This window comes from Mustela lutreola, chromosome 3 (assembly GCF_030435805.1).
Source record: "Mustela lutreola isolate mMusLut2 chromosome 3, mMusLut2.pri, whole genome shotgun sequence".
Lineage (NCBI taxonomy): Eukaryota > Metazoa > Chordata > Mammalia > Carnivora > Mustelidae > Mustela > Mustela lutreola.
This window is the reverse complement of record NC_081292.1, coordinates 1,487,847-1,515,707: the sequence shown is the minus strand read 5'-3', so window position 1 is coordinate 1,515,707 and position 27,861 is coordinate 1,487,847. Positions and strand designations below refer to the sequence as shown.

The 27,861-nt window shown below is 55.3% G+C and overlaps 1 protein-coding gene across 2 annotated transcripts; it reads right to left on the bottom strand.

Moving 5' to 3' along the window:
* Window positions 1-813: 813 nt before the first annotated feature.
* LOC131827767 (cytochrome P450 11B1, mitochondrial-like) lies at window positions 814-9,049 on the bottom strand. Of its 2 annotated transcripts, XM_059168771.1 has the most exons (9): window positions 8,811-9,049; window positions 8,244-8,399; window positions 4,031-4,230; window positions 3,698-3,901; window positions 3,266-3,420; window positions 2,022-2,188; window positions 1,534-1,612; window positions 1,239-1,436; window positions 814-979 (listed from the first exon to the last, which is right to left on the bottom strand). In XM_059168771.1, exons 1-9 carry the CDS (start codon window positions 9,047-9,049, stop codon window positions 866-868), a joined length of 1,512 nt encoding a protein of 503 aa, XP_059024754.1. In that variant the 3' UTR covers window positions 814-865. The 2 variants fall into 2 exon arrangements, with proteins under 2 accessions (XP_059024754.1, XP_059024755.1); XM_059168772.1 differs by lacking the exon at window positions 1,239-1,436.
* Between the last annotated feature and the right edge of the window lie 18,812 nt (window positions 9,050-27,861).

Here is a 27,861-nt window from a genome sequence, read left to right as displayed (position 1 = left end):
GACGCACTGCTCGCTCCTGCCAGCTAGGAGACCCCAGCCGACTCTCAGCTGTTCAGAGCCTCTTCCTCCCAGGTCAGGGCCGGTCCCCTGTCCTGAGGGTCACTGCAAGAGGGCAGCCGGCACCGCACACAGAGGGCTTCATTAAAGGGAGCATGTGCCTGTGCCTGGCTGTTATGGCCCCAAGCCTTCTTCTAGAGACTCCTCTGAGGTCGGTCACCCTGCGGCCAGCCAGAGGAGTCCACCTCCACCCAGCTGTCAGAGGAGGATCATTGGCCCAGATGTCCCCGGCAGCTCCTTGGAGGCCATCCTTCCAGGACACACGACACCCGACCCGCGTATTTGGTTCCCCGGCTGGGTGCTTCAGCCACAACCAGAGCCTGGCAGTGCCGGGAGGGCCCAAGCAGCCTGAGCGCAACAGGTAGGGGGACTGAGAGCCCAGCTCGAAGCTCTGGGCCGGACGAGAGCAGTGCAGACAAGGAGTTTGAAGTGGCAACGGGCAAGACTGAGGGAGCCCCAGCTGTCAGCTCTTCATGGGGACAGAGTTGAGTACAGAGGCTGAGGGTTCCCCGAGAGACTAGACAGGGAGGCGGGCGCGGGGCGGGTCCGAAGACCCTGGAGCTAGTGTGGGGCGACAGGGGCTCTAAGGCCCTCCGATGGTGCTCCTTGGTGGACAGGGCACTGGCGGGACTGAGCACGCAGCCAGGACGTGCAACCCAGAGTCATCCCCGACCCTTCGAGCAAGGTGCTGGCCTGGCCGCACAGTGTCGCGGGGCAGGGAGCAGCGCTCTTGGGAGATAACGGGGTGGCCTGGGGTCAGGCAGGGAGGGGCTGGTGGCGCGGCTGTCCCCACAGCATGGTGACGTGACTAGTTGATGGCCCGGAAGGTGAGGAGCGGGAGGGTGGAGGGGATCAGGATGAACTGGTACGTCATCTTTATATCCTCCTGCGTGAGGGTCTCCACCAGGAAGTGGTTCAGCACCTAGGACAGAGGCGCGGCTTCCACCTGCACAACTGCTCAGCCTGGGGTCTGGCCCAGCCTCCCCCTCCTCCTCCTTCCTGGGCCCTGCTCCGTGGGCTGCGTGCCGTGGGCTGCGTGCCGTGCCGGGGAAGCCAGTGGTTCCCAGCCAGGCCGCCCAGCACGCCCAGCCCCCACCCCACCCACTTCCCCCCACCCCCACCCTGGGCCGGGCCCGGGCAGTGGCATGTCATTGCGGCCAGGGCAGCCCCGGCCTGCTCACGTGGTGCAGCAGCAGCAGCATCTCTGTCTCTGCCAGGCGCCGCCCCAGGCACTGGCGCAGGCCGAAGCCGAAGGCCAGGCTGGGGGACCTGGTGCCGGAGCTCCTGCTGTCCAGCCAGCGCCTGGGATGATAGCGCTCCGGCCTCGGGAACACAGAGGGGTTTCGACCCAGGGAGTAGAGCAGCACCTTGACCACGGTCTGTAGAGAGGTGGGGAGGGGCAGCGTCAGCGCCTCGCTGCGGGCAAAGGTCAGCCGGGCCTGGCGTCTGCTGCAGGGGCTGTGGGGCCCCACTCACCCCTGCCGGGATGTGGTAGTTCTGCAGCACCACGTCCGAGCCCACCTGCCGGTCCAGTGAGATGCCCACGGGGTACAGCCTGTGCACAGGGGCATCCAACGGGGACCTCAGCTTCACCCGGACCCTCGCTTGCGTTCTGCGGCCTTCCTATCCAGGAGGCACGGGCGAGGGGAGCTCCCCGCCACGCCCACAGGTGGCTTCGGGCACCGGGAAGCCCAGACCATGAGGGGCGGGCTCCCTGCACCTCCGGAGCCCAGGCAAAGCTCTCCCGGCCTGAGCGGTCCGGCCGAGGAAGCGCCCAGGGCGCCGAAGCGGGATCCCAGGGAGGGAAGCACCCCTATCCCTCAGGGAGAAGAAGAGGAGCTACAGGGCACACAACTGGGGCAAAGTTGCTCGTCAGCCCCAGGATCTGTCTGCAGGTCCGCTGAGCACGGCTCTCCAGACACTGGAGCCGGGGCACCGGGGCGGCCAGGGTCTGCCACACCCACCTCAAGGTCTCCTTGAGGGCCGCCCGCAGCAGGGGCAGCTCTGTGGTTGCCCTCTGGGGATTCTCAGTGATCCCGGCCTCGGCCACCAGGCTCTCCTGGCGTAGGGCCTGCTGCACGTCAGGGTTCCGCGCCAGCTCGAAGAGAGTCATCAGCAAGGGGTAGGCCGTCTGCGGGAGCCACGGTGCGGGGCTCAGACCTTGGCACAGGCCACGCACCTCCGACCCCAGGGGCTCTCCCCCAGGAAGACGCCCTTCCCCCGGGGGTGGATGTGCGTGCCCAGGGAAGCACCGACCCTGGGGATCTGAGACCTCAAGATCTAACACTCGCCTCATCTGCTTCCACTGAATGCCTCAGGGAAGGTGTCCCCATGTTTGGTGAAGACCCAGGCCGCCTCCTCCCATTGCCCCAGGGCCTGCTTCTCCCCTCCTCGGGGGTCCATCTACTCAAGTGTATAGGTACGGGGGGTGCGGGGGTGTAGCCCTTCATCCCCAGACCCCTTGGCACCCACTGCGTCATGTCCCCTGGGCTCCCATAGGCAGGTCAGCCCAGACCCCGGGGTCCCAACAGGAACGGGCCACCCTGGACCCTAAGTGGCCGAACTGCAGCCTCTGCTCATGGGCTTTCTCTAGCCAGTGCTCTGTGCCTCTGCTACGAAGCCTGCGGGCCTGGCCCAGAGCAGGACCTCAGGGATGCTGGCAGATGAGGGTTGGCTGTAGGGCAGGAGGCTCACTGCACTCCACACCCTGGGACCTGCCTGCACCTCCCTACAGCACCCCGGCCCCGGGGCTGGGCTGCCAGCTGCTCTCTCTTCCACAAGCTGGAGCCTCCGCTGCCCTCTGTGTCTTCAGCCCATCACCTCCGAAGCCTCTGTAACGACAGCCCAACGGACTGTGGCCCCGGCAGGGGCTCCTTGTGTGGGCATCCCTGCTTGTGCGCACCCCTCCTTGTGCAGCGGCCCCTCAGCCCCCCTCCTTCCCAGGGCCCAGACGTCGGCCGGGGTCTGCGCTGCTGCATGTTCCTGGGCCTCACCCATTCTGCACTGGGCCTGGAGCACACTTCCCTCCAGAGCATCTGCAAACCCTTCCCTGGGAAGATCAGCTCCGGAGTGCTCTCCCCACCAGCCCCCTCAGATCAGAGCCCTCCATCCGCTCCAAACAGGGCCTGTGGGAGCCACGCGCCATGGGGGTCTCTGCCTGTAGTCAGGAGGCTCCGAGTGCTAGGGCAGGGCTGGCTGCCGGCCTGACCGTGTCCACGCTCCCGGCGGTGAGTTCGATGGAGTTGGCCCTGACTGCCTCCAGGGTCATGTCCGCGTGCATCAGCAGCTCCCCCACGATGCCGCTGTAGTGCTGTGGGCCGCCGAGGGCCAACTCCTGGTAGATTTTCTGGATGGCATTGTTGGCTGTGCGGAAGGGGGAACAGGGGCCTGGGCCTGGTGCTGGGCAGCACCTGTCCTCATGCCGCCACCTGGCAGCACCCCCCACCCCCCAAGACTCACTGTTCCTGTGCCAGATGCTCAGGACCGGCCCAGCCCAGCCTCCCTGCCAAGTCTCTTGGGCCCCGAGGACGCCATGAGCCCAGTGAAGTGGCTTCAGCGCCCCCCACCCCGATTTCGGTGAGTGGCTACTGGGGGCCCTGGTGTCCTTGCTACTCGGCACTGCCCCGTCTCTGGGCCTCACCGTACTGGAAGATGTAGTCCCAGGACTCGAAGTGCTCCTTCCACACCCTGGCACTCGTCCAGCGTGACAGGTCCCTGGGCATGAACATGAGCTGCGCGGTGGACTTCAACATGGCCTCCAGAGCCCGGATGAACTGCAGGCTGGCAGGACTCGGGCTAGGGCCGAGGAGGCCCAGCCGCTCTCCAAAAAGGGCTAAATTGCTGGCTGAGGAGAGGGTATGGCTGCTGAGCCTCGGGCAGCCGATGGCCTCATGGGGGCCTCCTGCAGCACACCCACACGGTCCCAGTCCAGTTCCTGGCTGCCCCTGCCCCACAGAGCCCGGCACCTCCCTACCTTCTACGGTGTAGTTGAGGATGCTCGGCCGGATGTCCAGCGTCAGACTGCCCCGGGCATTCTGCAGCACTCTTGACTTCAGGGCCTTTGAGAAATCCCTTGCCACCCTGTCCACCATGGGGATGTACTTCTGCACCGCCTGCGGCGACAGCACGTCCGGGTTGAGCTTCAGCCGGTTCACGCGCCATTCGGGCCCGTTTCTGGAGAGCAGAGGGAGGAGCTTCAGGGAAGCCGGAGTCAGCAGCTCGGGGCCAGCCCCGGACACATCTTCTCCGGATGGGGTGTGGGGGGGGGGGGGCGCGGACAGGGAGCTGCCTGCTGGGCCTGAGGGGCAGATGCCTGCCTGTCGGCCTCAGCCGCAGCCCTTTCTCTGAGGGAGGCCTTGCGTGCTGTGCCCAGCGTGCTCCCGTCTAAAGAGGGGCTGACCCAGAACTTCTGCATGGCCACGCCACGAGTGGGTTCCTGGCGTTCACTCGTGCACACCTACAGGTCCCCTGCTGGCCCGTCAGCACCCGTCTGGGCCGTCCCTGTCCCGGGAGGAAGGAGGGAGGGGCGACTTCCTGTCCGCCTTTGCCACCCTGCTCACACCAGGCCCCAGAGGCAGAGGCCCGGGGCTTCACCTCCCACCCTCCCCGTTGCTGAGAGTGCTACCCCTGTGCCAGTCACACCTAGTCCGTCCCGGCCCGTCTCCTGGTCCTCCAGGGCAGGAGCCAAACCACGGGTCCTGTCACGTGCTCAGAACAGAGCCCAGAATTGTACTTCTTCCTTTCCCAGCTGCATGACTTTTGTTTCTTTTTCTTGTCTGATCGCTGTGGCTACACCTCGAGTGGGTAAAGAAGCAGTAATAAAATGTTCTTCCCGCCTGTAGATGGCATGAGACTGTATAGAGGGAAAGCTCTAAAGTGTCCAGCAGTGAAACCAACACAAAACAAAAAGAACTGACAACTGAATTCAATCAGGTCGCAGGACACAGAATCAATACACAGAAACCTGCTGGATTTCTGTACACTCATGATGAAGTAGCAGTAAATGATATGAAGAAAACAGTCCCATGTACGGTCGCACCCAAAATAACAAAACATCTAGGAATACGCTTAACCAAGGAGGTACGAGCCCCGTAGTCAGAAAGTCTACGACACAGATGAAAGAAACAGAAGGAAATGGAAAGCCATCCCAGGCTCATGGTAAGGAAGCACCAGTGGTGTTAAAATGTCCGTGCTGCCCAAAGCAATCTACAGGTTCGCTGCAATCCTTATCACAAGAGCGACATTTTTCACGGACTAGAACAACGAATGCTAAAATTTGGAGGGGACCCTAATAGACCTTGACTAGCCAAGGCAACCTTGAGAAAGAAGATGGAAGCCGGAACCCCAGAACCCCAGATTTCCACCCAGATGACAAAGCGCTAGCGATCAGTTCTGTGTGGTGCTGGCACAGAAGCAGGCACACCCATCGATGAAGGAGCATAGAAAGCCCAGAAGCAAACCCATGATTGGACGGTCCACTGTATGGCCGACCTATGACGAAGGAGGCAAGGACACCCGATGGGGAACGACCGTCTCTTCAACAATGGTGCTGGGAAAGCTGGACAGCCCCATGCAGAAGAATGAAGCCGGACCACTGCCTTACGCCACACAGAAAAATAAACTTGAAATGGATGAGAGACCCATGGGTGAGACCTGAAACCACAAAACTCCTAGAAGACAAGGCAGGCAGTAATGACTCTGCCACGGGCCACAGAAACATTTTTCTAGATGTGTCTCCGGAGACAAGGGAAAGAAAAGCAAAATTAAGCTATCCGCACCTTGCCACAATTTGGAAAGGTTTTGCCCAGCGAAGAAACCATCAACAGAAGGAAAAGGGGGAAGCTCCTGATTGGCGGAAGATACTTGCCAGTGGTACGTATGGTAACCTTAATATCTAAAGCATACAAAGAACCCAAGCAGCAGCACACCGAGCAAACAAACGATCCCATTAAAAATGGCCGAAGAGGGACGCCTGGGTGGCTCAGTTGGTTAAGCAGCTGCCTTTGGCTCAGGTCATGATCCCAGCATCCTGGGATCGAGTCCCACATCGGGCTACTTGCTCCGCAGGGAGCCTGCTTCTCCCTCTGACTCTGCCTCCCACTCTGTCTGCCTGTGCTCACTCTCACTCTCTCTCTCTTACAAATAAATAAATAAAATCTTAAAAAAAAAAAAAAAAAAAAAAAAAAAAATGGCCGAAGACCGGAAGAGACCTTCTTCCACGGAAGACCTGGCGATGGCCAACAGACACGTGAACGGGCGCTCAGCAGCACCCTTCATCACGGAGGTCCGCGTCAGCTCTAAGGACACATCACCTCCCAGCGGTCGGCTAAAATCAGAATCACAAGAAACAACGGGCGTTGGTGAGGATGTGGAGAAAGGGGAGCCCTTGTGTACCGTTGGTGGGAATGCAGACGGGTGCGGCCACTCTGGAGAAAAGTGTGGAGGTCCCTCAAAAAGCTAAAGCGAGTTCCACTACTGGTCATTTACCCAAAGATGATGAAACCACAAATGCGACGAGATACCTGCCCCTGTGTTTCCTGCAGCACGGGTACGATGGCCCAGAGAGGGATACAGAGAGATACTCGTCCACATGATGGGGTACTACTCGGTCCCTAAAAGGAATGGGATCTTGGCCATTTGCGAGCCCATGGATGGACGCAGAGGGTATTAGGCTAAGAGAGAAATGTCAGTCAGGGTAAGACAGATTAGTATAAGGTTTCGCTCATGTATGGAATTGAACAAAGCAAATGAACAAAGACACAGAGAGATCAAACCAAACGCGGACGGAGTCTTAAATCCAGACAACAAACTGTGGTTGCAGGAGCGGGGGGATTTCGGGGGTGGGGGACGGGGATCCAGAGTGCGCGCGTCGGGGTGAGCGCTGAGCAGCACACGGAAGTGTTGAGTTTTCCACTGGACCCCGGGTCCTAGTGCGCCAGTTCCTGGGAGTACAGGTCCGTGAGCCGGAAGTAGCAGCAAGAGGAGAACAGGAGCGGAACAGGAGAGGGAGGGGAGGAAGAGAAGGAGAGACAGGCTAAGAAGAGGGGGAGCGGAGGGAGAGGCTGAGGAGGAAGAGGGGGAGGAGGGGGAGGAGGAGGAGGAGAAGAGGCCACAGCAGCAGCAGAAGGGAAGGGGAGTAGGAGCTGGAGGGCGGAGGGGGGGGGAGGGGGAAGGGGGAGGGGGAGGAGAGAAGCTTCTCCCCCACAGGCTGATGAGGACCTGGTTAGATCAGTTTTCTCCGAGGGCACCAGGGCCCAGGGCATTGGCTGCTCCAAAGACAGGCCCATGCCCTCAGCGCACGGCGGGGAGGCCCCTGCATCCTCAGCCACACTCAAGCAGAAACACCTTCCTGGCTTCGGCTGGCCGCCGGCAGGTCTTCAGAACAGTCGCGTGCACACACGTGCACACTTGCACACCAGCGAACACACGTATGCCCGGAGAGATGCGCATACCACAGCGGGACGCCTGCACACGCGCTCGCTGACCAGGACGACGCGCGTGAGCACGCCCACAATCCCCACACGCACCGCTGCCACAGCACAGCTGGAGCGCTCAACCCATGCGCACACGGAGACACACGCGCACGTATGCAGCACTCACAGCGCACACCTACTCCGAGGCTGCGGACAGCTCCAGCCAGGAAGCCACACACACACGGGCACACGCACAGGCTCACGCTCGCAGGGGCACCCGCTTAGAGTTTCGCTTCTGAACAAGGGCGCCTTTCCTACTGCCTGCCCTCTCCCCACCCCAGCCTCCCCATCCTGAGCTACCTGCGCTCACCTGGAAGTCCCACAGGGGACCTCGTGCAGAGGGCTGCTGTCCGGGGGGCCCTCAGGCTGACATGGACGCCTGGCCGGTGAACCCCCCCCACCCCAGGCCTGGGCGTCCCAACCTATAGGAAGGGAGAAGCCCACCCTGCCGGGACAACGCGCAGAGGCGGGCGCAGAGTGGGTGCTCCCTAGTGCCAGTGGTCATCCTTCCTCGTCTCTGGGCTGTGGTCCCACAGCCCCTTCCCGCCCCTGCGACACACAGGGCCCACCTGCTCTCAGGATCTCCCTGGCCAGGGGCGCTTGTGGGCTTCTGGACCTGGCTGGACCCCGCACTGGGGTGCGCGCCACCCGTGCCCCCCCTCCCCCGCCCCGTCCCCCGCCCTCCACGCCACCGCCACCCCTCCTGGCTCTCACAGCAAGAACACGCCACATTTGTGCCCACGATGCTGTCGGTAGGCCAGCCAGGGATCCAGGAGCGGCCGCCAGGGCTGAGGGCTCTCGGCCCGCTGCAGGCTCTCCACATCCTCGGGCAGCATCACGTACACCATGTGTGTCCCTCCCACGTCATACCTGCGGGGCAAAGCTCAGAGCCCTGCCAGAGGGGCCTGCCCTCCCCTGGGCCTCGTTCCGCAGCACCAAGCCGGCCTGTCTCCGGGGGGCCTCTCCCTTCCAGAGCAGGCGCTCCCTCCCGCTGTCTAAGGCAGGAAGCCTCTGGGGCTCTGCTGTCTGCACTCCGCCCTCTCAGCGGCCAGTGGGACTGCTCTGTCCTCACCGAGAGCCGCCGCCTCCACGGTCAAAGGCCCAGAACAGCCACCCCTCGGCTCCCACCCTGCCTTCGTGAGGGCGCAGACAGAGCCCAGGCCACGGGCGCCCGGCGGGGACGGGGCAGCGCTGGTGCGAGGCACCCAGCCGGGACTCAGTCGTCCGGAGGGACAGCCGGTGAGGGTGCTCTCTCGGCCAGGCGGGCAGGAAGGGCTTTACCTGAAGATGGGCCCCAGCTCCTGGAAGGTCCGGTGCATCTCCAGGTGGAGGTTCTCGGAGCCCTGCTCCTTCCAGATCTGCAGCAGCCTCAGCCACTTGTTGCCGGGGCACTGGGGGATGGCTTCGAAGGGCAGCACCGCCTTGGGGGCCTGAGCGGCGCTGGTGCCCAGTGTGCGTGCACAGCTCAGGGACAGCCGGCGCCCGGCCAGCCACCGGCGTGCCTTTGCCCCCAGTGCCATTCTGAAGCTCCCTCTGACCCTGGGCAGCGCAACCCTTTTATCTCGCCGGGAGGCCTGGAGCGGCCGACCTGACCACGTCACGGGAGAAGCTGTCCCTGGACCAGGCCAGGAAACCCAAGGCAGGGGTCAGGGCTGGAGGCCTCCGGCTGTAGGCAGAGGAAAGAGATGGATGGGTGCCTTGTCTCCCACTGACGCAAGACCTGCGGGCGGGTGGCTGTTGAGAGCCTGTGCAGGGTCTGGCCTGGGGGCTCGGTGGGCTCGGCCGGTCGGCGGCGGGATAGGGGCCCTTCCGTCCTTCCCGTGGAGAATAGAGAGAGAGGAGAGCCGCCTGGGACAGGAGCTGGGGCGAGCGAGGGCCTCCATCCCATTAACGCAGGGCCTTTCTGTCTGCTCCTCCCCAGGCCTTCGGCTAGGTGCAGGGCACCGGGACTCAAACCAGGAGCCGTGAGCTGGCAAGAGTCCCCGAGTCCCCGCCAGTGAGGCCTTTCAGTGCTGGGGGTCAGTCAGAGGAACCCAGAGACACACCTGGGGATGGCAGTGATGTGGCGGAGGCCCCGGGAGAGGCTCGCTCGCCTTGGCCCCAGCTTGGCCGACCCCGCCTGGGCCTGTGCTCGGGGCCACGCCCTCCTTTCTCCTCCTTCGGAAGCGGGCTCTCCCGGATGGACGCAGACTCTGAGCGCAGGCCGGGGGCAGCGTGGAGTCTGTGCTGGGGGTGCTGCGGGCGTGGGCTGTCCACCCTCTGCAGGCTGGGCCCGCGGGTCGGGGTCCCAGGGCACCTATCCCCCCGAATCCTGGCAGCCTTCCCATGGCCGCCATTGTTCCCATGCCCACACAAGGGGACAGAAGCCCCTCGCTCCTGCTACCTCCCAGGGTCGCCCTCCTGCTGAATCCGTTCCCTGCTCCTGCCCCTTCCGTGGGTTGGGGGCTTAGGGGAAGGTCTTCAGGTGCGGCGGCCGAGGAGTCAGGACGGCCAGGCAGGCCCCTTCAGCAAGCTGAGATGTGTGCGGTGCCTCAGCCCCGGAGGGGGCCCAAGCGGTCCTCGGGCAGAGAGGCAGGCTGGAGGCACATCGGCCCACGCCACGCCGGACACTCCTGTTGCCCGTGCCTGCCCGTGGGCCCTCTGCCTCCCGGCCCCTCCGGACCTCTGCTGCCCGTTCTCAGGCCTGACAGGGCTACCGCAAGGGGTCTGCTTTCCGTGTCCCCACACAGCCTGCCGTGAGGACCTGGGGAGGCAGGTGGCCTGGAGCCAGCCTCTCCTGCCGAGAGGAACGGTGCAGCCGGCTCCAGCAGGGACGTGCCGGTGGCGGACGGTCCTGCACTTGCCCCGAAGTCCCGGTGCGGGCCGGCGCCCCAGCCCTGTGCCCGGGAGCAGGTTCCGGAAAACTCTTCCTGTGAAGCCTCCTCCTTGGTGCGCACCCAGGAGGGCTGCCAGCGCCGCTGCTGGGCTGCTGCCCCCCCCGCCCCCCATGGACCCACAGGCCGGGCAGGCCCTGGGGGGCGGGGCAGGGTGGCTGCTCTGAGGCAGAGCTGGGGGGCCCAGGCCCAAGCGGCCTGATAGGGAGATCCCCAGCCCTGGCGCTGCCCGTGCCTGCTGACAGCGCACCAGCGGGGGAGGGAGAAGAACACAGTCGGAGGCGGGCCAGGGCAAGGCCAGTGCAAGGTGTCCCTGAATGAGGCGGGCGCCCCAAGGCCCAGTGTCCGGAAAAAGAACCGTCTGCTGACGGGCACCCTGAGCCCCGGGCCCGCCTCTGCAAAAGAGCTGAGGTTGGCACGTGGGCTGCTGGGAGCAAGTCCGGCAGGGTCAGCCGCTCCGCCCTCCCTGGGGCTTGGGTCCCAGCTGTCCACACTTTATATCTAGTCCTTCCTGGCCCCAACGGCAGGGACGGAGCCCGCCCCCAAGGGGCTTCTCTGACGCCCTCCCCTGGGCTGCGGGCAGCAAACCCAAGCCCGGCCTGGCCCCATCAGCTGCCTCGCCATGCCCACGGCACAGGTCATGGGGAACACGGGGGCCCCTCTTCTGGAAGCAGGGAGCTCCGCACAGAACATGCCCTGGTACCCGGGAGTCTTCGCCCCTCTATTTCCATTGTTGTGCCCGAGTTTTCCCCTCCGAGAGACCACCAAGGAGCCAAGCACCGATGCAATCACGCGAGGGTTTATTTGTCAAGCTTAAGCTTGGGCCCAAGTATACCCGACCCAGCGGAGCAGGGACTCGGATGCGAGCTTGGTAAAGGCAGGGGTGTTTATGGGTTCCTGCTACTAGAGCAGGGTGGGGATTCCTGCAACCAAAGCAGCGTGGGGCTTACGAAAGCGAAGTAGGGGAAAGTTCAGCCCTTGGACACAGGGTCTGAGCCGGCCGCCGGGGCTGTGGTGGCCGTACTTATGCGAGAGCTAAGCCTGACGGGGGATGGCCTTAATGTTCTCGGCCTCCACGCCATGATACTATATTCCCAACATGGCATTAAGTGTGCGCTGGTACTCTAGGAGAACCGGGGAGAAACGGGGAACAAGTGCCCCCCGATGTCCGGTCGGGGGGAAAGGGCTGTCACGGCCGCGCGTGCGCACCACTGAAGGGGAGGCGATGGACGGGCCGGGCCGGGGCGGCCTCCCTCCCTTCCCCCTTCTGCCCCTCCCTCCCTCCCGTGCTCAGCAGGCATCACCACGGGACCCGGAGCAAGAGAAGCGCCTCTTTGCCTTCCAAGCCGGTAGCTGGCTTCCCCGGCGGGGGCGGCGCTGCCCAGGGCGTGCAGGGAGAAGGGCCCGCAGCGAGCGCAGGGCCAGGGGGCCAGACAGCCCCGGGTGAGGAGGAACGCGTCTCAGCTGCTCACCGCGGCACCACACGCTCGGCATCAGGTTTGAGCCCGGCCAGAAGCTAGACGCTGAAGTGCACTACGTATGGCTGTTTAAGGTCAGGTCCCCCATGAGGTCTGGGGGAGACGGAGACCCCACGACGGGCCTTAGGTTGGGGGAAACAGGGAGGTGGTGCGCCGGGATCGGAGGTGGGGGAACTGCCCGCTCTTCTTCTAGGGCTGGGCTGGGTCCTTCCTTCCACTCCGAAGAGGGCCCCCGCGAGAAAGCAACAGACCTCGAGGCCTGTAGGACAATGTCAGTGGTCCGTGGGCACCAGTGCGGGGAGCCTGCTCTGGCCGGGCAGGACCCAGTCAGGCCCCACGCTGCTCCTGGGTCCCCGGGACAGGAGCTTTGCCCCCGCGGCAGGCTGCAGACCAGCAGAGGGCAGGCACCTGCTCAAATGTCCTGAAGCTCTGGATGGGAGCCCCTCCTACCAGACAGACTGACAGACCAAGGAGCAGACAAACAGGCTCTAGCCATCCCGAGCTCCCCTCCTCCCAGGCTGATCGCTGGCCGGTGGCAGACCGTCAATCCGAACGCCAGGCAGAGAGTGGCCCCCACAGTGGTCCGCAGCTCCTGCGTCGAGCCTGGGCTCTCTGAGCGCCTCCTGCGGTGCTCCGGGAACACGAGGGGCTCCAAGTGCAGTGTGCTGGCCTTTCAGCTTGTCCTTCCGTGCCGGACCAGCACCTGGGTCTGGCCGCGTGGGTGGCAGAGGTGACGTGGGGAGGACTCAGGCAGTGTTTCTCGAACGGACCCACAGCCCCGACGGGCAGACAGCAGTGGCCGTCCAGCGCCCTGTGCCTCCTCCCCGCTAGGTTCTTTGGGGCCCTCGGGTGCTTTTCCACAGAACATGGGTGTCTCCAACCTCTGGACCATTGTGCTTCCTGCTTCCCTGCTGGGATCAACTCTGAGAACTGCAGAGCTCACTGCTTTGAACTTGGGTCTCCGGGAGGCCGGTGGCCGCAGTGGGAGAGGGTGTGTGTGTGGGGGGGGGGGTATGTGTGTGCGTTCGTGCACGCGCACACACACCTCTTCCTCTCTCTGTCCCTCTGCCACCCAGCTGCTCACCAGTGTGAGATGGGACAGCACGAGGCCATGCGAGGGCCGTCAGTGAATCTTGCCATCCGGAGTGGACGTCACTCTGTCCAAGCCAGGCAGCTGGACCGACCTGACGCTTTCTGCGCTGGGTGCTTCTCCGGCGCGGCTCTCCCTGGCAGTGTTCTGACGTCGCCAGCTGCGTCTGTATTCCGGGTGGTCGGTCGCTGGAGAAGACGCTGACAGCCCGAGGGCTGGTGAGGTGTGCTCATCACCACCCACGCCTGCCCCGGTGCCCCCATCCCTCTGGGCAGACTACTGAGCGGGTAGCAAGAGGGACCCATGCTGGCTCACCAGCCCGGGGCCCTGCCCTGGTCCACGGAAGACATGGGTGCACCTCCCCCCCAGCAGCACGGAGGCAGCCTTTTCCTGTGGCCACCGTCGCCTGCGACGTAGATTTCCGTCCTGCGACTCTCGGCGTCTCAGGAAACTGCATCGGAGACAGTGGCTCCTGGAGTGCCGTGCGGCGGTGTCTGGTTGCCCATCTCGGCGCCTTTTCCTCCCAGATTCATTCTGGTGGCATACGTGCGATAACTGATGTAGAATGATGATTCTTCACGTTCTGTTGTCAGATCACGCCATGTTTTCCGTTTGTCTCGCTTTCCCTGGTTTTAAGATGCGCAGAGTAAGAACTTGACCTTCTTGACCATTTTGTAGTGCCCAGCTCAGGGGTATTGAGTGCCATCCGCTCGTTCTGTGTCCTTCACTGCTACCCTCTGCAAGTCTCTTCGCCCCATACAACGGAAGCGTTGTGCCGAGGAACCATCCATACCTCCCGTCTCCTTGCCCTGCCCTCAGCCCCCTTGGCACATCCCCCACGGTTCTCACTTTGAATGTTGCCTGCGCGCCCTCTTCCCTTGACCTCTTTGGCCTTCTCCCTACTTCTCTACACTGTGGCCTCCACTGGCCACGCACTTGGGCCTCCGGCTGCATTTCCCACCTCTTTTCCTTCCTGTGGATTTCAGTTAAGGAACGTGTTTAGCTTGTGAAAAAGAGGAAAGGAAAGCCTCATGGATGTGGACGCTGGGAGCTAGAAGGGGACGCCAGAAGGGGTCCCTAGCCCTCCATGTCTGTCACAGGAAACACCATGAGTTGTGGGCCCCCGCAGGGAAAGATGGGGCTCCCACACGAAGTCACCACCCCCTGCAGCACAGCCACCAGAAGCCAGCATCTGTCTGGAGCCCTGCCAGCCTCCGGTGGCCTTTCCCTCAAACCCACTCTCCCAGCGTCCTCTTCTGCACCCTCAAGTAACACTCGTGCCCTTTGTTTGTGGGACTAGACTGTGGCTCAGCTGTTGCTTGCTCGTCCGGTCCTGCAATTCTCTGAAACTCCCATTTTGCTGGCAAAATCACGGCTGTGACGTTGACAGCTTACACCCCAGTTTCTTACTCACTCTTCACCCATGTGTAATGTGTAATATTTCACTTTCCCCAATTTCTTTGCTCAGCTCTTCCATTTCTCATTCCTAAGAGTTATCTGTAGATTTTTTTCTTTCAGGAAAATCCCCATACCATTTTTTGACTATGTCTTCTTCTTTTGTCGTGTTTTCTCTGCTCTTCTTCTTCATCTTCTTCTTTTAAGATTATTATTTGTTTATTTGACAGACAGAGATCACAAGTAGGCAGAGAGGCAGAGAGAGAGAGAGGGGGAAGCAGGCTCCCCGCTGACCAGTGAACCCGATGCGGGGCTCAGTCCCAGGACCCCAGGACCATGACCGGAGCCGAAGGCAGAGGCTTTAAATCACTGAGCCACCCAGTCACCCCATATGCTCTTATTCTTCTATAAGCAAAGTTACTTGTGAGATGGTGGTCACTCCATGGCTTCGTGCCAATCCAGCGGTCACCTGCCCCTCTAGTTTCACTCGGATTTCATTAAAGTGTTTATATTAGCTGCAGACCTATTCACAGAGACCTGACGGGCCAGAAAGGACTGGCATGATATATTTGGGCACTAAACAAGAAAAATATGCAGCCAACAATACTATATCCAACTAGGCTATCATTGAAAATAGTAGGACAGGCAAAAAGCTTCCAGGACAAAGAGAAACTAAAAGAATTGGTGATCACCAAACCAGAGCTACAGGAAATATTGAAAGGGGTCTTCTAAGCAAGGAGAGAGTGTCAAAGTAACATAGACCAGAAGGGAACAAAGACAATACACAGTAACAGTCACCTTACAGGCTTTAAGATGGCACTAAATTCCTTTCTCAATCATTATCCTGAATGTAAAGGGACTAAATGCCCCATTCAAAAAACACAGCTTCTCAGATTGGATAAAACAACAACAACAATAACAAAACAACCCAGACCAATCGATATGCTGTCTGCAAGAGACTCATCTTAGACTCAGAGACACCTCCCGATTTAAAGCGAGGGGGTGGAAAACTATTTACCACACTAAAGGATGTAAACAAGCAAACAAACAAACAAACAAAAAACCTGGGGTAGCAATCCTTTTATCTGACAAAGACTGTAATAAGAGACGGGGAAGGACACTATATCATACTAAAAAAGTCTATCCAACAAGATCTAACAACTATAAATATATATGCCCCCGATATGAGAGCAGCCAATTTCCTAAGCCAATTAATAACAAAATCATGAAACACATCAAGAATAATACAACCATACTAGGGAGTTTTAACAACCCCCTCAGTGAAATGGACAGATTGCTGCTGCCCCTCGGAACAATTTGTTACTTAAACTATAATCCCTGGAGGATTTTAATAGTTGCCAAGCACATTTAGATATGGCCTTAATAAAAGCATATACTGGCAACGGGTCTTTGGGGAGAAGGATGATATACGACCGTGAATCTGGGCAGCTGGGGATGCCCGGCTCGCTCAGGGCAAAAGGCTGCCCCTTCACAGAAGCCGGGCAGCTGGGAACGCTGGCCCGCCCAGGGCAGAACAGTGCCTGCTTCAGGGAAGCCCAGCACCTGGTCAGCTGGGTCCACCCGGTCAGCTCAGGGTGGAACGAAATACCGGCTGCCTCCCTTTTCCGTTCTCGCTCCTTTCTCTTCCCAGAAGCGCCCGTTGTGAGTTAGAGGAGTCCCTCGAGTGTGCTTGGTTAACTAGAAACTGGATCCTCCTCCTTGCTTGTCCACAAGACATGTGATTAACGTTTGACCTTCATCGGGTCTTCTGTTGGCTATTGTTTCTATCTAATAAAAGTGCGACTGTGGAGTTGCTCATGGCAGCAGTCTTTTTGACTGTTGTCCCCTGCTCCCAATCTCTTGCAGCTGACTTGTTTGTGCCTAATTCTTCTCCCGTCGCCGACTGGACGCGGCAACAGATCATTTAGAGAGAAGCTCCACAAGGAAGTAAGGACTTCCAATGACACACGGGACCACATGGACACCACAGATATATTCAGAACATTCCATCCCAAAGCAACAGAATATACATTCTTCTCTAGTGCACATGGAAGAGTCTCCAGAATACATCACATCCTGGGTCACACATCAGGTCTCAACTGGTACCAAGAGACTGGGGTGATTCCCTGCATATTTTCAGACCACACTGCTTTGAACATTGAACTCAATCACAAGAGGGAAGCTGAAAGACCTCAAATAAATGGAGGTTAAAGAACATCCTACTAAAGAATGAATGGGTCAACCAGGAGATTATAGAAGATTTTTTAAAAATTCATGAAAACATAGCTGTTTAAAACCTTTGGGATGCAGTGAAATCTATCCTAAGAGGAAAGTACACAGCACTACAAAGCCTTTCTCAAGAAACAAGGAGGTCTCAAGTACACAACCTACCCTCACACCTAAAGGAGCTGGAGAAAGAACAGCAAATAAAGCCTAAACCCAGCAAGAGAAGAGAAATAATAAAGATCACAGCAGCAATCAATTAAATAGAAACCAAAAGAACAGCAGAACAGAATTATTAAGAATTATTAAGATTCTTTGAAAGAATTATTAAGATTGACAAACACCTGGCCCGCTTTATCAAAAAGAAAAGAGAAAGGACCCAAATTAATAAAATCATGAATGAAAGTGGAGAGATCACAACCAACACCAAAGAAATACAATCAGTTAGAAGAACGTATTATGAGCAACTATATGTCAACAATCGGGAAGAAAGGGATGCGCTCCTAGAGATGTAAAAACTACCAAAACTGAACCGTGAAGAAGTAGAAAACCTGAACAGACACATAACCAGCAAGAAAAATGAAGCAGTCATCAAAAATCTCCTAACAGACAGGAGCCCAGGGCCAGATGGCTTCTAGGGGAATTCTCCCAAACTTTGAAAGAAGAATTAATACCTATTCTTCCAAAAGACAGACACGGAAGGAAAACTTCCAAAAACATTTTATGAGGCCAGCATTACCTTGATCCCAAATCCAGACAAACACCCCATCAAAAAGGAGAGTTACAGGCCAATATCCCTAATAAACACGGATGCGAAAATTCTCACCAAAATTCTAGCCAATAGGATCCAACACTACCTTAAAAGGATTATTCACCATGATTTATTTCTGGGCTGCAAGGTTGCTTCGACATCTGGAAATCAATCAACTAATGCAACACACTACATTAATAAAAGAAAGAACAAGAACCATATGTTCTCGATAGATGCAGAAAAACAATTAACAAAGTACAGCATCCTTTTAAAATTTTTTTTAATTCATTTAAAAAATTTCTATTTAAAATTTTTATTTATTTTTAAAATTTCTTTTCAGTGTTCCAGAATTCATTGTTTATGCACCACAACCAGTGCTCCATGCAATACGTGCCCTCCTTAATTCCCATCACCAGGCTCACCTAACCTCCACCCTCCACCCCTCCCAAACCCTCAGATGGTTTTTCAGAGTCCACAGTCTCTCTTAATTAAAACTCTTCACAGTGCAGAGATAGAGGGTGCATACCTCAAAATCATAAAAGCCACCTATGAAAAACCCACACTGAATATTATTCTCAATGGGGAAGAACGGAGAGCTTTATCCCTAAGGTCAGGAACACAGCAGGGATGTCCACTGTCAGCACTGCTACTCAGCATAGTACTAGATGTCCCAGCCTCAGCAATCAGACAACAACAACAACAACAAATTTTTAAAAAGATTTTATTTATTTATTTACTTGACAGAGAGAGAGAGAGAGGGAGAGAGAGAGAAGGCACAAGTAGGTAGAGCTGAGGGAGAGGGAGAAGCAGGCTCTCCACTGAGCAGAAAGCCCAATGTGGGGCTCGATCCCAGGACTCTGGGATCATGACCTGAGCCGAAGGCAGCCGCTTAAGGACTGAGCCTCCCAGGCACCCCCTCCTTTTTAAAGATTTTATTTATTTATTTGACAAAGAAATTTTTTTAAAGGCATCTGAATCAGCAAAGAAGAAGTCAAACTCTCACTCTTTGCAGAGGACATGATACTCTATGTGAAAACCCAAAGGACTCCACCCCAAAACTACCAGAACTCGTGCAAGAATTCAGTAAAGTGGCAGGATATACAATCAATGCCCAGAATTCAGTTGCAATTCTATACACCAACAAGACAAAAGAAAGAGACATCAAAGAGTCAATCCCATTTACAATTGCACCCCAAACCATAAGACACCTAGGAATAAATCTAACCAAAGAGTCAAAGAACCTGTACTCAGAAAACTAGAGAATGCTCACGAAAGAAATTGAGGAAGACACAAAGAAATGGAAAAACGTTCCATGCTCATGAATTGGAAGAACGAATATTGTGAAAATGTCTATGCTACCTAGAACAATGGACAAATTCAGTACAATCACTATCAAAATACCATCAACGTTTTTCAAAGAAATGGAACAAGTAATCCTAAAATTTGCCTGGAATGAGAAAGTAGCCAGAGGAATGTTGAAAAAGAAAACCAAAGCTGGTGGTACCACGATTCCGGACATCAACTCTATTTCAAAGCTGCCATCATCAAGACAGTATGGCACTGGCACAAAAACAGACACATCGATCAATGAAGCAGAGTAGAGAGCCCAGAAATAGACCCCCAACTCAATGGTGAATTAATCTTGACAAAGAACGAAAGAAAGTCCAATGGAAAAGAGTCTCTTCAACAAATGGTGCTGGGAAAATTGGACGGCCACATTGAGAAGAATGAAACAGGACCGTTTCCTTACACCACACACAAGATTAGACTCCAAATGGACGAAAGACCTCAATGTGAGACAGGAATCCATCCAAATCCTTGAGGAGAACACACGCAGCCACCCCTTTGAACTCAGCTGCAGCAACTTCTTCCTAGAAACATCGCCAAAGGCAAGGGAAGCAAGGGCAAAAATGAACTGTTGGGACTTCATCAAGGTAGCGTGCTTTTGCACAGCAAAGCAAACGGTCGACAAAACCAAATGACAACTGACACAATGGGAGAAGTTATTTGCCCATGACATATCAGATAAAGGGCTAGTATTTGAAATCTAGAAAGAACTTATCAAACTCAACACCCAAAGAACAAATAATCCGATCGAGAACTGGGCAGAAGACATGAACGGACATTTCTGCAAAGAAGACATCGAAATGGCCAGCAGATACACGAAAAGGTGCTCTACATCACTTGGCATCGGGGACATACAAATCAAAACCACAATGAGATACCACCTCACACCAGTCAGAATGACTAAAATTAACCAGTCAGGAAATGACCAGCACTGTCAAGGATGCGGAGAAAGGGGATCCCTCCTACACTGTTGGTGGGAGTGCAAGCTGGTGCAGCCACTCTGGAAAACAGTATGGAGGGTCCTCAAGAACTTGAAAATAGAGCCACCCTACGACCCTGCAACCGCACAACTGGGCATTTACCACAAAGATACAACTTGCAGTGATCCAGAGAGTCCAATGTTCCCCAATGTATAGCAGCAATGTCCACAATAGCCAAACTATGGAAAGAGCTATCAACAGATGAATGGATAAAGAACATGTGGTTTGCCCATACAATGGAATATTATGCCTCCATCAGACAATGAAATCCTGCCATTGCAACAATGTGGATGGAACTAGAGAGCATTCAGAGAAAGAGAATTTTCATATAATCTCACTGGCATGTGGGATTTGAGAAACAGGGCAGAGGGTCATAGGGGAAGAGAGGAAAAAAATGAAGCAAGACAAAAACCAGAGAGGGAGACACACCATAAAAGACTCCTTCGATCTCAGGAAACAAACAGAGGGTTGCTGGAGTGGAGGGGGTGGGAGGGATGGGGTGGCTGGATGCCTGACACCGGGGAGGGTATGTGCTATGGTGAGTGCTGTGAATTGTGTTAGACTGATGAATCAGAGACCTGTACCCCTGAGATTAATACAACATTATATGTTAACCTGAAAACATTACTTTGTATTCCATATCTATTATTTGCAGTGTTTGACACCCCTGGTGGTCTCTTTCTACTTATTCCTTGTATCTTGTTTCCCTGTGCTTTTGTCTTTTTTTTTTTTAATTTAATTTTATTTTCCCAGTGTTTCGAGATTCACTGTTTATGCACCACATCCAGTGGTCCATGCAATCCGTGCCCTCCTTAATACTCACCACCGGGCTCACCCATCTTCCACCTCCCTCCCCTCCAAAACCCTCAGTTTGTTTCTCAGAGTCCACAGTCGCTCATGCTTCATGTCCCCCTCTGATTTTCCCCAATTCATTTTTCCTTTCCTTCTCCTAATGTCCTCCATGTTATTCCTTATGCTCCACAAGTAAGTGAAACCATATGGCAATTGACTTTCTGCTTGACTTATTTCACTCAGCATAATCTCCCCCAGTCCTGTCCATGTTGATACAAAAGTTGGATATGCACCCTTCCTCTTGGCTGTGTAATATTCCATTGTGTATATGGACCACATCTTTTTTATCCCTTCATCTGATGAAGGGCATCTTGGCTCTTTCCACAGTTTGGCAGTTGTGGCACTGCTGCTATGAACGTGGGGGTACACATGGTCCTTCTTTTCACTACATCTCTATCCTTGGGGCAAATACCCAGTAGCGTAATTGCCGGGTCATAGGGTAGCTCTATTTTTAAGTTTTTGAGGGATCTCCACACTGTTCTCCAAAGTGGCTGCACCAACTTGCATTCCCACCAACAGTGTAAGAGGGCTCCCCTTTCTCCACATCCTCTCCAACACGTGTTTCCTGTCCTGTTAATTTTGGCCATTCTAACTGGTTTCAGGTGGTATCTCAATGTGCTTTTTGACTTGAAATTCTGTGATAGCTAAAGATGATGAACATGTTTTCATGTGTCTGTTAGCCATTTCTAGGTCTCCTTTTGAGAAGTGTCTGTTCATGTCCTCTGTCCATTTTTTGACTTGATTATCTGTTTTCTGTGTGTTGAGTTTGAGGAGCTCTTTACAGATCTTAGCTATCAGCCCTTTGTCTGTAGTGTCATTTGCGAATAACTTCTCCCATTCCGTGGGTTGTCTCTTTGTTTTGTTGACTGTTTCCTTTGCTGTGCAGAAGTTTTTTTTACCTTGAGGAAGTACTAAAAGTTCATTTTCACTTTTTTTCCTTTGCCTTTGGAGACATGTCCTGAAAGAAGTTGCTGTGGCTGATATCAAAGAGGTTACTGCCTGTGCTCTCCTCTAGGATTTTGATGGATTCCTGCCTCATGTTGGGGTCTCCCATCCATCTCGAGTTTATTATTGTGTATGTTGTAAAAGAATGGTCGAGTTTCATTCTATATGTAGCCAAGCAACTTTCCAGTCTCCACTTACTCTTTTTAAAAATATTTTATTTATTTATTTATTTATTTATTTATTTGACGTCAGACAGAGATCACAAGCAGGCAGAGAGACAGGCAGAGAGAGAGGAAGAGAAGCAGGCTCCCTGCCGAGCCAAAAGCCAATTTGGGTCTTGATGCCAGGACCCTGGGATCATGACCTGAGCCAAAGGCAAAGGTTTTAACCTACTGAGCCACCCAGGCGCCCCATCCCAGCACCATTTATTGAAGAGACCGCCTTTTTTCCACTGGATATTTTTTCCTCCTTTGTCAAAGATTATTTGACCACAGAGTTGCAGGTCCATATCTGGACTCTCTATTCTGTTCTATTGCTCTATGTGTCTGTTTTTGTGCCAGTACCATGCTGTCTTGGTGATCATAGTTTTGTAGTAAAGTTTGAAATCAGGCAATGTGATTCCCCCAGCTCGGTTTTTCTTTTCCAACATGTCCTTAGCGATTCAGAGTTGTTTCCGGCTCCATACAAATTCTAGGATTGTTTGTTCCAGCACTTTGAAAAATGCCGGTGGAATTTTGATCAGGATGGCATTGAAAGTATAGATTGCTCTGGGCAGTATAGACATTTTCACAATGTTTATTCTTGTGATCCATGAGCATGGAATGCTTTTCCATCTTTTTGTGTCTTTTGAATTTCATTCATGAGTGTTCTATAGTTCCTCGGGTACAGATCCTTTACCTCTTTGGAGAGGTTTACTCCAAGGTATCTTATAATTCTTGGTATTAGAATAAATGGAATTGATTCTCTAATTTTCCTTCCTATGGTTTCATTGTTAGTGTATAAGAAAGGAATTGATTTCTGTGCATTGATTTTGTATCCTGCCCCATTACTGAATGGCTGTATGAGTTCTAGAAATTTGGGGGTGGAGGCTTTTGGATTTTCCATAGAAAGTTATCCTGTCAACTGTGAAGAGAGAGCGTTTGAGTTCTTCTTTGCCAATTTGAGTGCCTTTTATTTCTCTTTGTTGTCTGATTGCCGTTGCTAGGACTTCTAGAGCTATGTTGAGCAACAATGGTGAGAGTGGGTATCCTTGTCATGTTCCTGATCTCAATGGGAGGGCTGTCAGTTTTGTCCCACTGAGAAGGATATTTGGTAAATTTTAGTATTTTAAGCAGGTATTTATGAGATAATACTGGAAAGGTCATATGAATTCTGAGTTTTGGCATTTGTTTTACATTTTGGGTAGGTAACTTTTATTACATGATTGAAATTTCCTACTTCTCTGGAATTTTTAGAAAGTCATGTTATGTGAATGTAGACAATCATAGGGTTCTCACCCGATATTCTCAGATGAGAGGACGCGACACCCTGTGTACCATGGACCATGCTCCGCTTGCTGGAGGAAGCCGAACTTTCTCATACCCTACCCGTTGCCTTTATCTGCCCAGGCTTGGTTAGCTTCCATATCTCTCTCGTTCACAGTTACATCGGCCCCCGGCCTTCTTGGGCTCCTGATGCCTCGTGGTCATACCCGTTCTGTACAAAGGAGGAGGTAGTGGAAGGTTTCTAAGTGCTTGGAACAGAATGATGTTTCAGACAGATGGACATGTCGTTCAAAGACGCAGAGGCTGCAGAGAGCCTGCATGTTCAGGAACGTGCCAGCAGCTGCACGAGTATCAATCAGGGGACAGGTCCCCGGCAGCCTCCGGTGGGCAAGATTTGAAGCCTCGACTCCTGAGCTCCTCCCATGGGCCCTTGTGTGACCCACCAAGTCCAGACATCAGAGAAGAGGAACGGGCAGCTTATGGAGCTTCAGTGAGTTTTCTTCTCCTTGGAAGATGGCTTCTTAGACTCAAAGTGATCCTCAGACTCCCGTTTTTCTAGGTCTGAAAGCCAACGCAGAGGTGCTGAGGCTCACAGGCGTGCATGTTCTAGCATGGCGACACAGGCCACTTGGCAGCACTGCTGCCTCGCCCGAACCCACACCGCCCACTCCCCAGGCTGTGCTCCCAGGAGCAGCGGCACTCAGCAAGGGGAGGTACCTGGCCCTGCTGTTGGCTACTGGACCCACGTTCCCGATGATGGATGAAGGAACATGGGCACACCTGTGAGCCCACATACCTCTGCTGGGTGCTGAGCAAAGTCCAAGTTCATTGCACAGAATTTCCCCTGTTCCATCTCCCACAGTCTGCATGGAGGAGTCCAGAGAGAGCAGCTGTGGTCTGCTCTGCTATCAGAGCTGGGCTGTCCCTGGATGCTGCCCCCCACCACATGCTGAGTCCTTCACTGTCAGAGGCAGGCCCCTGGCCAGGGCGGCCTCCGCCATTAAAAGATGGCGCCTGGCTAGTTGCCAGGTTAGGATTGCCTTGTGAGACTAAGCGGAACGCCCAAAGAGGAAGTAAACACCATTGGTTGCTAGCGTAGTTGTTCGTTTGGGTGCACAGCCTGATTCGCTCCCTCCTGTACCCTGCTCCCAGATTGGTCACGTAAGCGTATATAAGTGTGTAGACTTGCGGAAATAAGGAGAGAGAAGATGCATCCGAACTGGGGCTTCTTGTCGTCCTTGCGGGCCGAGGGCGATACTTCACTCCTGGGTGTCCCACACCCAGCTCCTCCAGTCTTCCTGCTGGCCCGGGGTCCTCCCAAGGCCAGAAGCATCTGAGCACTACTCTCCCTGGGTACCACTAGGGCTGGTACAAATACACACAGAGAGAAAGGAATCAGCCCCCAAAGCACGTTCTGTCAGTACCTACCCTTCCCTGACCTTCTGGTTCTCCCTGCTCAGAGGCCCACGCGTAGAGGCCCCCTCTGTCTAGGAGGTAGTCAGGAGCCATCGCTGAGGGGGACTGGGACAGGCCTTTACGTTAGGAACTGCTGTAGTGGATGGGGAAGGCTTGCCTACAGAGTGGCCAGGAGATGGTCCCCCCACCACGCCCCACAGCCCCTTCCCCAAGTCTGGCCTGTGCATGCGTACCAGGAACCTGGGGCTCAGCTCTCCATTTGGGACCACAGAGGCTCCTAGGCCTCAGCATGTCACTAGCAGGGAGCCCAGGCCTTGGTAGCCAGGGGACACACTCGGGAGCTGGGACTTTTGCTTATCTGGGCTATGGCCCAGGGATCAGCTCTGGGCTGTCAATGAGCCGCCAGCCAGTGCCCCAAGCTGTTGCCGAGCACCTCTCAAGGGCACCATGGCTCGGCGCTGGTGGCCGGGCACTTTTCTGGCTTCCCTTTTGTCTTTAGTTCCTCGTGCCATTCACTCTTCCCCAGGAGCCTGTGAAGTCTGCCATGGGACGAGCTCGGGTCCTCAGCCTCCACTCTGCACCCCACACGTTTCCGGTTCGTTGGCAGGACCACCGGAAGTGGCTGCCACGCTGCATCTGAGTTCCTGAGTCCTGACCACGCTCTGCTGTCTGGTGCTGGGCCTCCAGACTCCTCTTCCGAGGGGAGCATCGTGTGGCCAGAAGGTCTTGGGTGATTTGCCCGCAACAGAATGGTGGTCTGCAAATATTTAACAGCGTACGCCTTCGTTCCCGAACATATGGTGCGCTCACACCCCTGATTATGTAGCTCTCTTGTAGAAGCTACTCCCTCCGGGACAGGTGAAATTATTACAGCTTCATTTTTCACTTAAAATTCAGTACAAATAGGGGCGCCTGGGTGGCTCAGTCAGTGGAGCGTCCAACTCTTGGTTTCAGCTCAGGGTGATCTTCGGGTCCTACGATCAGCCTGGCATTGGGCTCCACGCTCAGTGGGGAGTCGGCTTGGGACTCTTTCTCCCTCTGCCCCTCCCCTAAGGACCCCTCTTTCCCTCTAACTCTCTTTCCAGGGTAGGTACACACATTTCTATAAAAACAGAAATAAATACACTTCGACCACTTTCCTCCTGCACCCCTCTATCTCCCCTGGTCCAACTCTTTGTGGTCTGCTGTATGTCGGCACTGGCCTTCCAAAAACTGGTGTCCTCTGCCACCGGGTTTCGGTCCTGATGCCTCAGGATGTTGTTCTCCAATTTGTTTAAAGGTCACTTTTATATTAGTTATTCCCTATTGAGAAAACCTTGACAGACCCTAATTCCTGTTAGCATTTACTGAGCTGCCTATGAACCCCAGGAGAAGCCGAGATCCTTATTCATGGAAACAGAGTAACTCAGTTTACTCAGAGTAACTCAGGGCACATTTTTTTCTTAGGTGCAGCGGAAGCTGTTCTCTGCCTCACATAGATGACACCTCAGTGTTATATCTAAAAGGAGAAAAAAAACCCCGAAGTGGGTAGTTACAGTCCCCGGTCCTGTCAGATGAACACCCAGCACCATCATTTCCCTCCTCCACGTGGGTCTGGAGTGCTTTGTCTTCCCTCCTGGGCTTCCCTCCTCCTCCCCCAGGCTGTGCCTCACTCACACACCCACACCCAGACACACGGCATGGACATGTACACACACAGACACACACCAGTGCACACGGACACCGGAACTACCTGCCTACCCACCCATGCCTTTCCAGAGAAGAACCCTCCCCACGCTCACACGTGCACATGAACACACAAGCACACGCACATACACGCACATGCACACGCTTGTAGGCACATTCACACACATGCACACACACACACGCACACACTTGGCATCTCACATTGGCAGCTCAGCAGATTTGCCATCTGTTCTCCCGGCCCTTCCCACTCACCTTCGTGGGCCACCGAACCTCCTCCAGCACTAGCTGTGCCGTCCTCAATCCCTCTAGGCCCTGCGCCCTGACTCCCGCGCAGTAGCCCGCTGTTGGGTCTGTATTAGGGCAGGACATGCTCCCGGGAGAGAAGCTGGTCACCGTCTCGCTGCTGCTCCCGTTCTCGGACACAGCCCTGGACGGTCCCATGCGGAACAGGCCAGGCTTGGCTCCCATCATGACCTCTCCCAGGAAGGCAGTCTGACGGGACATCGAGGAGACAGCAGGGTGCTAGGGAAGACACCAGGATTCTAGCACTCCTGCCCGTCTCTGCCCGGGGAGCCCCAAGATGAGAGACTCTCCCTTGAGGTGACCAAATCCACAAGCTGGCTGTCCTGACCATCTCTTGGTCCCTGATGCTTCTGCTTTCCACTTCCCAGAACGACCTGGGGCCCTGAAAGTGTCCATTATGGGTGGCCCCGCCATGTCTGCAACTCAACACCTGCTGGCCTGCCTTCTTCTCCCAGTCAGGAGGCCGGCGGCCTGACTTACCTCTTTGGTGACATTTGTCTCCACGCATGGCAGGGCCATGACCAGGATCATCATTTCTAGCGATGCCTGATCCTGGACACAAGGAGCTGGACGATGTGCTCAGCTCTGTGGCCCCAGGGTCAGGCCTAACTGCCAATGGGACCAGGAGTCCAGGATCAGGGAGGGAGTGTGGTCTCTCTGGGAGGGTGGACACCCATGCCAACCAGATCCCAGGTCCAGCCACGCTCACCCTCACCATCCACTCCAGACCCTCCTGCTTCCTGACACCAACTGTGCCCATGGCCCACCTCACTCACTATAGCCACCGAGCATAGGCCCTATCTACCCACACACCGGTTAGTAGGCGAGTTAAGCCACTGACGTTTATTGAAATGATTGGTATGTTGGGTGTGAACTCCCTCAGAATCTCTCTCTGCTTTAGATTACTACGTACATTAATCATAGTACAAAGTTGACTGATTCTTTCTGTGATGTGTCATCCCTGTTCTTTTTAATATCCCTCTGGATGGCTCCACTTTGCATTTCTGTTTCCGTTTTACCTTACACCCCAGGCTCCTGAAACAGCTTTCTTTCTCCACGTTTTCCTATGTGACTGTTCACTCCCGGCTGTCTGGCTTCAGTGGTGCCCCTTCATTCCCGCTGACCGCCGGGATTAATGACGACCATTCCCCGTGACCCGTGAGCTGTTCTCCGTGACGCTCTCTTCTTACCCCATTCTGTAGTCCCACGACCTCCGCTTCATCTGCGCTGACAGAGGAAGCCTGGAGCATTTAGCCCTACATAGTAGGAGTTCGGGGCCATCACTCCCAAAATTAAACACCTGCCAAACTGGAAACCAACCACATTTCGTAGCCCCTCAGAAAACTGAGGTCACCGAAGTGACAGTCCAAATCCGCTGAGCCAGGGGGACCCTGCCAGGACGTGGTGAAACATGCTGACCTGGAGCAGAAGCTGCTAGAGCTGTCAGCCAGGAGGATCTTACACCTGATTTTGAAAACATGCCGGAGGCTGGGTGTAGCAGCAGTCCTC

Bases quoted from the DNA above. Each gene is read 5' to 3' on its own strand.
- LOC131827767 (XM_059168771.1), bottom strand. From the start codon at position 9,049: ATGGCACTGGGGGCAAAGGCACGCCGGTGGCTGGCCGGGCGCCGGCTG. The intron at 8,400-8,810 runs GTAAAGCCCTTC...TTTGCCCCGCAG, and splicing joins GAGCTGGGGCCCATCTTCAG to GTATGACGTGGGAGGGACAC. The intron at 3,902-4,030 runs GTAGGGAGGTGC...CCCTCTCCTCAG, and splicing joins CCTCAACTACACCGTAGAAG to CCAGCAATTTAGCCCTTTTT.